We start from the raw sequence: 9,346 nt of genomic DNA, 5'->3' as shown, positions 1-9,346 counted from the left end.
ACTATTTCTCACAGTTTTGGATACTGGAAACTCAAGATCAGGGTGCCAGCATGGTCAGGTCTGGTGAGGACTCTCTTTCTGGCTTATGGTTTTCTTTCTGTTTATTCTGCTTAGGAATTATTAAACATCTTGGATCTGAAGTAAACATCTTTACGGAAAAACGAAATATTTTGGCCATTATTTCTTCAAGTATTTTTTTCTACTCAACCCTGCATCTCGCCTTTTGAGACTACAACTACACATATGCTGGACCACTCAATGTTGTTTCAAAAGATACTGATGTGCTGTTTATTTTTCTCTGTCCTTCATTTTAGACAATTTCTCTTGCTATGTGTTCAGGTTCACTGATCTGTTCTCTGTAGTATTTAACATGCTGTTAATTCATCCGGTATATTTTTAATTTCAGATATATTTAATTACTGGAAATTCCATTTGGATGTATTCTAAATCTTCAGTTTTTCTCTTTATCATGCTCATGCTTTCATCACTCTTCTTTACCACGTGGAGTATAATTATAATAGCTATTTTTCATATTCTTCTCTGCTTAGTTCTTCATCTACATCACATGTGGTATGTTTCTATTGATTCAGTTTTCTCTTGATTATGCATCATACTTTCCTGCTTTTTATATGACTGGTACTTTTTTATTGGATGCATTTTATGTTGTTGATTGCTGGATTTGCTGTAATTCTTTAGATATTTCTGGGCTTTGTTATGGGATGCCACTAAGTTACTTGGAACCAGTTTAATCTTTTCAAGAATTGTTTCTTAGCTTTATTAGGACTCTACTTGATTTCTTAGACATTAGAAGATCATCTGTCCACTCTAGCTAGTAAAATGTGAACTATTCCCATACCTGTGCAAGACTTAGGATTTTTTTCTGCCTTTTTAGTGGTTCTTTCCATGGTCTTGGTAGTTTTCTCATATGCACGCACAGTTCAGAATTCAGCTAAAGACTCAAGGGAACCTCTCTGCATATCTCTGGAACTCCCTTCTCCTCTCTGGTACTTTTTTTCTACAAAGTAGCTGCCTTGGTCCATTGTAGCTGCTTGGTCTGCCTACATTTTGATCTCTATTTCCTTAACTTAGAAAAAATGTTCGGCTCTATTTGGGTTCCCCTCCCTGTGCTGCACTCTGGAAGCTGCTTGCAGGCAGTAAGTTCATGCAATCATAGGGCTTATCTTTATCTCAGGGGTCACAGATGTGTGTTGTCTGCTCTCCGATGTCTGAAAAACATTGTTTTAAATATTTAAAAAATAAATAATAAATATCCTTTCCAAATATTTTTGTCTGGTCTGGTTTTCTAGTTGTTTAAGTCAAGAGGGTAAATACGTTCCATGTTACTACATTTTGTCTGGATGAAGTCCTCTATCTAGATTTTAAGATTATAAAAACCGATTTAATTTTTATCTTATTGAAATGCCTAAGTTTACTGAAGGATAAGTATGAGAAACTGGATGATAAACAGTTTGCTAAAGTATGAATAATTAATTAAGAGTTCTAGATTAATTTGTAAGGAATTGTCAGAGGTTAGATAAAACATATATAAATTTGGGAACCAGGCAAGGAGCCTGAATTTTTTTTTTTTTTTTAGAATTTTAAGTAATATTTGTGAAAGAATAATAGTTTTATGATCAACATAATCGATATAACATATATAATATAATTTCTTAGTTACGCTTTTTAATATTTTAGGTGGTAATGTATTTTCACCCACAAAAATTAATACCATAATCTTTTATTTTATTTAAAATTTTTTCTTGAAGGTCACTAGAAACATAATGAGAGAAACTGTGTCATATATTCATTATAGGTATTCTACCCTATTTCCCCCTAATACAAAGGAATCTGGCATGTATTTTTACTACAGATTATTTCCATTTCTTACTTCTTAAGATCATATAGCATTTTACTCCTTTTATCTGACAATTTTTCCTCCTGAATACAATTAGAATAAGCTAAAGATCTATTTTCTTTTCTGCAACCAAAATCCCAGCAAGTTATTTGGATATTGACAAATGATTCTAAAGTTTATATGGAAAGGCGAAAGATCCAGAAGAGCCATCACGATGTTAAAGAAGAATAAAATTGAAGGACTGATGTTACTCAACTTCAACACTTACTGTAAAACTACAGTAATTTAGATAGTTTGTTATTTGTGAAAGAATAGACAAATAGATCAGTGGAACAGAAACAGACCCCACAAATATGGTCAACTGATCTTTGACAAAGGAGCAAAAACAATACAATGGAGCAAGGATAGTCTTTTCAACAAATGGTGCAGGAACAATTGGACATCCACAGGCAAAAAAAAAAAAAAAAAAGAATCTAGACACAGACCTTATACCCTTCACAAAAATTAACACAAAATGAATCATAGACCTAAATGTAAAATGAAAAACTATAAAACTCCTGGAGGATAACATAGTAGAAAACCTACACACATTTATAGCAGCTTTATTCATAATTTCCAAAGCTGCTATAAATGTGTGGGGGCAGTTTTGTGTGGAAATAAGTTTTCAATTCATGTGGGTAAATACCAAGGAACTGGATTGCTGGATTGTGTGGTAAAAGTATGTTTAGTTTTATAAGGAACTTCCAAACTGCCTTCCAAAGTGGAAGGTATCCTTCAGTAGATGAATGGATAAACTGTGGCACAACCAGACAATGGAATATTATTCAACGATGAAAAGAAAAGAGCTCTCCAGACATGAAAAGACATGGAGAAACTTAAGTGATACTACTAAGTGAAAGAAGCTAATCTGAAAAGGCTACGTACTATATGATTCCAACTACATAACATTCTGGAAAACACAAAACTATGGAGATGGTAAAAAGATCAATGGTTGCCAGGGGTTGGGAAAAGAGAAGATGAATACGTAGAACATAGAGGATTTTTAGGGTAGTGAAAATACTCTGGGTGGTATTATAATGATAGATATATGTCATCATACATTTGTCTAAACCCCTAGAATTTACACCACCAAAAGTGAATTGTAATATAAAACTATGGACTCTGGGCAATTATGATGCATCAATGAGGGTTCATCCTTGGTAAAAAAAAAAAAAAAATAAAGTACCATTCTGGTGAGTGATGTTCATAACGGGGGAGGCTCCATACGTGTGGAGCAGAGAACATATGGGAAATCTCTGAACCTTCCTCTCATTTTTATTGTAAACCTAAAGCCAGTCTAAAAAAGTAAAGTCTTTAAAAAAATTAAAACACTGAAAAGAAGGAAAGAAAGTAAAAGTAAAAATAAAGAAAAAATCTTGAAAGCAGTCAGAAATGATGCCTTATATAAAGGGGAACCCCACTTGGAATTATAGTCAATTATGAGACACAGACTAGAACCCTATTATATAGAGGTCAGAGGAAGTAGCACAACATTTTTCAAGTGTGAAGGAAAGAAATTACCAACTTCAAGGAAAACTTGTTTTCCTTTAGTCACACAGCACTTCTAACGCCAGATTTGTGGGTTTTCCCATACCAAGCATTTCTCCAGCTCTAAGCAGATACCAACTGTGTGTCTCACAATTTAATCCAATTCTGAAAATAACTGCCTAGGGTTAGCACAGACCCCACAGGTTAAGGGCCCAGCTCCCATGACTCTTTCCATCCCCATTTCAGATGCCAGTTCCAGACTGTCACCTGTACTTTCTGATCGACTGGCTACAAATCAGACCTCCTCCTCATGTTTGATAATTTGTTAAAACTGCTCACAGAACTCTGGGAAACACTTACTTTGGTTTACTGGTTTATTATAAAGGTCTCAACCTTATGGAACAACCTTATGGAAGAGATGCATAGGGCCAGGTATGGGGAAGGAGCATGAAGCTTCTATGCCTTCTCTGAATGCATCAGCCTCCTAGAATCTCAATATGTCCACTGACCTGGAAGCTCCTTGAATCCCTTCAGTTAGTTTTTATGGAAGCTTTATTATGTAGGCATGATTGATGAACTCATTGGTAATTAACTCAACCTCCAGTAGTTAGTGTTGGGAAGTGGAGTGGGACTAAAAGTCCAACTCTCTAATCACATGGTTGGGTCTCCTAGCAACCAGTCCTTCACCCTTAGGGGATTTCCAAAAATCAATTCATTAATATAAACTCAGGTGTGGTTTTTATGAATAACAAAAGATGCTTTTCTCATCACTAAAAAGCAGGAAATTCCAAAGCTTTTAGGAATTTCTGTGTCAGGAACTGGAAATGAACTTTAAATATATATATATCTATATCTATCTATCTATCTATCTATATATATATATAGATAGATATATAGATATATAGATATATATATAGATATATATAGATATATATGAGAAATATACATATATATTTCTCATTAAATTACAATATAACACAACAGCAAATTCTATATTTGGCAAAGCATCTTTCAGGAAGAGAAGTAGGATAGTAATGTTATAGCAAATGAAGAGGCTTTAAGTACTTGACAAAAATCCAACACTGTTCATAATAAAAAAAAAACCCTCAGGTAATTAGTAATAGAAGAGAATTACTTCAACTTAGTAAACAACATATGCACAATCTCCACAGCTAGCATTATATTTAATGTTTAAAGACTGAATGTTTTCCACCTAAGACTGGGAATAAGGTAAGGATGTCAGGTCTCACCACTCTTAACATAGTACTGGAAATTCTAGTTACCACAATAAGGTTTTTAAAAAAATAAAAGACAGAAATTGGAAGGAAAGAAAAATGTATTTGCAGATGACATAATTGCTTAGAATTAATGTCAGTGTACCAAGTTCACAGATTAAAAATCAATACAAGAAACCCAATTGCATTTCAACATGCTAACAATGAACATGCTGAAATTGAACTTAAAAATATAATACCATTGAAAATTGCTGAAAAAAATGATATATTGAGGTATAAATCTAACAAAACATGCATAAGATCTTATGTTAAAAAAAATCACAAAATTCTGATAAAAAAAAGTGAAAGAAGACCTAAATAAATGAAGAGACATAACATGTTTATAGATTTGAAGACAACATAGTAGAGATGTCAATTCTCCCCAAATGGATCTATAGGTCTAAGGCGATTCTTAACAAAATTTTAGCATGGCTTTTTATAGAAATAGACAAGCTTATTCTAAACTTTATATGAAAAGGCACAGACCCTAGAATAGTTTTAAAATTTTTACATTGAAGGATAAAGTTTTGTGGCTGCAAATTCAAATTTATTAAACATGGTATATTCGAAGAAGTTAAATATTATGCTTCTGTGTTAAGATGTAGAGAGTCTCAAGAGTCCATTGCTTTCCAATTAAGAATGAGAAAAAAAAGGATAATCTATAAATTTTTCAGGGAGCTGAGATTTTAAAGAGGAAAGTATACCTGTAATGAGTGAGATAATAGAAAACACACACACGCACACTATTCTCTGAAAAATATAGTCCTGATTTTGACCCAATATCACAGGCTTTGTACTTTCAAATGGGAGAGGAGAAACAAAGGTTTCAAAGAGAAAAGATCAGAAGAGTTCTCTACATTACAGAAGCTTCAAATCCAGCATGTCCAAAACTGGTTCACTCTTCTCTCTCTGTTGGAACTTCTATTACTTCCTATGTTTTTGATCTCAATAAATGTCATCACCATCTACCCAACTTGTTTAAGGCTGAAACACGATGGTCAGCCTAGACTCCTCTCTGTATCACCTATCTCAACCAATCAACTTTCAAGAGCTACCAATTTTACCTCAACATTTTTTCTTGAGTCCATTCCCTCTTCTTGCTTAATATTACTACCAGAACAACTCAAGACCTCATCCTTGTATCACCAAGTCTGTTGAAATGACTTATCTATTTCCCATCTAGCCTCCACCTTGCAGCCAAGTAATCTCCATAAAGATAAATTCTGACTTAGTTTCTGCTTGAAATCTCTGTCAAGAGACTGAGCTGCTTATTAGCATTGCGTCTACAGTCCTCCCTGACCTGCTTCCTCCCGTTCTGATCTCTCCGGCTGCATCTCCTGCTACTTGTTAACCAAAAAATTCTAAACTGTAGTTCCTGCACATACTATGTAAATCCTGGAAGCTATCCCACCGATAGGAAGAGCATTCACACTTTTCTTTGCTCTGATAATTCTCAATGATTTACTAAGAATCAGTTTGAGAAAACTATACTCCTCCAGAGTAGCCTGTGCCCCTGCCTGTACGTTCATTGCACTCTGTGGAATCTGTATTTCGGCACTTATTCGTCGTATTGAAACTATTTCACTGTGCGCACCACCCATCCGTTAGCCTAAAGCGCTGACTGGAACGAAAAGGTCCTTGCTAAAGTTGCTGAACCCGCCAAGTCAAAACTTATCTGCTCTCTGGTACAAGGCGTGGGCTGAGTTATCCTCCTTTCCTTCAACTCACCTCCGCCTTTCTCTCTCAATTGGCTGATGACACACAGTTTAAAGAAACTAAAGGTCAGGGAGGCTTCCTCCTTACTTTCTGGCTGAAAGTCTTCTGCACGCAGGCGATTTGGCGCTCTGCTCTTCTCGCCGCCCAGAGCCTCAGACTTGCTACTGGATACTGCCCGGCAGGCCTCCGGACTCCGCGCCGGGCTGCGGCGGCCGCACGTAGGTCTCCGGCTACAGGAGCGCCCCGGACCTGAGCCCAGAGGGTTCGCGCTGCTGCAGGGAGGCGGCGGGAGTAGCGTGGGACCTCGGCGCGCCCCGGCCTTGCGAGGATGGGTTTTCCGTCGTGCTACAGGTGACAGTCACTGCCCATCCTCTCCATACATGGAGCAAAGGCCCCTTTGGTCTGGGGACGCCCTCCTGGACCCTCAAATCTGCCAGAAACTCTTCTTATCAGCTCCCCTTATAAGTCTTTCTCTCCTCCATCTACCCATATCTTAGTTTTGCCCGTCCTGTGGAGAGTCTGTCCACTGCTCCAGACAGAAAAAAATCAGGGTGTGGATGCTGACAAGGTGCTCGGGTTGCCGGACATTGCATCCTTCCTGAACGTGGTGGACGAAGTGCTCCCATCTGTCGCTGAGCCCCTTCCTTACCTGTGCCTCTTGCCTTTAACCTGCCTCTAGGGCAGCTTTCTGGTCCTTATAGATTGATGAGGCCAATGCCTCCCCCTTATTGTTATTTCTTTCTCTTTTCAGCTGGTGTCTTTCCTGGAAAGGAATCGTGTGCATCTTTTCCCTGCCATTTATCTTCTCAGGTTTCACGCTAAAAAAATCTAAAGAGCATCTTATATCCGGAGAAGTGAAGCCGCAGCTGACCCAGAACAGGTTGGCCAGAGTGGGGAGAGTGGGGAGTTTTCTGTCTTTTCTTGGGAAGCAATCACAGGACATGTCCTGCTAACAAGAACTTTTTTGTCCACTAGGCCTTTGGTAGTGTCTCTCAGTCGCGCGCGCGCTCGCTCGCTCGCTCTCTCTCTCTCTCTCTCCCTCCCTCCCTCCCTCTCTTTCTCCCCTTTCTCCCTCCCCCTCTCTCCCTCCCTCTCAGTCTCTCTCTTTCAACAGGTTTAATTGGTCTCATCTGACCCCTTTTGAGCTGAAGAACAGATCTGTGGGACTTCAGGCTGAAAGCAGAGCTGAGAGTACCCCATACTTCACGCTAGGAGGGCACAAGTTCCGGATCTTTGGGGGCTCCATTCACTATTTCCGGGTACCCAGGGAGTACTGGAGGGACCGCCTCTTGAAGCTAAAGGCCTGTGGCTTCAACACTGTCACCACGTAAGTGCTGCCCTCAGCCCTCTGTGACCTTGCTGCCTCTGAAGGCTCATAACATTTGCACTCAGGCTCAGAGCTGGTTTTGGGACCCTGACCTGAAGATTTACCCTCTGAATAGTCATGTCCAGCATGTCCTTTTTATGCTTAAGGATCACTAACATGTCATACTTAGTTTACTGTAGTGAAAGCCTTGGGTAAGTTTTAATGGGAGAAATATTAAAAGAGTTAGTGATTTCCTCAAGAACCTCTCTAGTGGAAGAGTCATTAGGCTGCTTAGGAGCACTCAGTTTAATGACCTATACTTAAAGTATACTTATAGATGAACACATGGTGTTTTTAAAACAATTCTTATTTATGTATATGGAGATGAATATGTAGAGGAATGATATCAATGTGAATCATATCAATATGAACATGTAAGGAAACACTAGTATCACTAAAGTGAAGTTTAGTGGTGTAGCTTAACAGTCGGACAGACCTAGTCTTCAGTTCCAGCTTGGCCTTGTAATGTTGTGTTGATGATTAAATGAGATAAAAACTTTATCTTATTTCTATCGAAAATGCTTATCACAATGCCTGGCATATACATGTACTTAATTAAGGTGGCAAGAAGAAATATCCAGTCTACTTCAACAGAAGAATATGAAGATAAATTTAACATGATAAATTTAGTGTGATAGTTAATATGATTACACATATAGTAACAAAAGGTAACGTGTAGTTAGGGTTTACTGATGACTAGGCATTTTCTAAGTATTTTTCACAAAACTGCTCAATCCTCATAACTGTCCTGTGAGATGGACAGTATAATTCCCATTGTGCAGGAGAAGAAATGGAAGCATAGAGGGCTTAGCTTGCTCAGGATGAGCGTCTTTCCTAGCATCTCCTTAAGATATGACCACACGACTGTAAGGATGACACCCAAGTCACGCACAGAGCAAAGACTCCTGCCTATGCACAGATGACCAAATAAAAACCGTACCCAAGGCAAAAATTATATTTGAATTAGGAACAGTGGAGTTCCCTTCATGAGAGACCTATTTCCAAAAAGTCTTGAAACTCAAAAAAGTGGGAGTCAATAAAGGTGGCTTGAAGGGTGCCTGAAGGAAAAATTCTGTGGAAGGCTATAATGTGGCAGCTGCATACAAAAGGATGTGTGGTTAACGTCATGGGAAAGGTGTTCCTGAAGGCTGAGGAAAGGCAGGGAAGCCCACCTTTAGTGTAATGATCCTGCCATTGTCAGAACACGGGTGCTAATTGAAATATATCTACCATTATAAAGTAAGACTACTGATTTTATTCAATTAGCACATATATAGTATTTATACACAGCCATGCATGTTCTAAGCCCTGGAAAATATTAATTCACTTCATCCATATAACAATTCTATGTGGTAAGTAGTGTTATCACCATTGAGAAAACTCAGGCAAAGAGAAGTTAAGACACTTTCCCAGAGTCACACATTAATAGTGGAGTTACGCTTTGAATTGGGTCAGGCTCCAGGGCCCAGCTGCTAAACAATTCTTCACCTTTCATAATTGTGTACTTTGCTTAGAGATTGAGGATCATGTTCACAACACTTTATAACCCTTATTGTAAAGACTTGTAAAATCTAAGTGCCCTTTCAGCGTATTTTATGATTTTATGTT

The 9,346-nt window shown here is 38.0% G+C and overlaps 1 protein-coding gene across 1 annotated transcript in view; it reads left to right on the top strand.

The window, feature by feature from the left end:
- Positions 1–6,700: 6,700 nt before the first annotated feature.
- The window catches only part of GLB1L3 (galactosidase beta 1 like 3), a 48,600-nt gene continuing 45,954 nt past the window's right edge, over positions 6,701–9,346 (top strand). The window contains exons 1-3 of the mRNA XM_011381088.1: positions 6,701–6,723; positions 7,124–7,252; positions 7,487–7,699. Of these exons, the coding sequence (XP_011379390.1) occupies positions 6,701–6,723; positions 7,124–7,252; positions 7,487–7,699 (365 nt within the window). The remainder of the gene's footprint in view (positions 6,724–7,123; positions 7,253–7,486; positions 7,700–9,346) is intronic.

The sequence above is a fragment of the Pteropus vampyrus genome, unplaced genomic scaffold (assembly GCF_000151845.1).
Source record: "Pteropus vampyrus isolate Shadow unplaced genomic scaffold, Pvam_2.0 Scaffold428, whole genome shotgun sequence".
NCBI classification, from domain to species: domain Eukaryota; kingdom Metazoa; phylum Chordata; class Mammalia; order Chiroptera; family Pteropodidae; genus Pteropus; species Pteropus vampyrus.
This window is presented reverse-complemented; position numbering and strand designations above follow the sequence as displayed.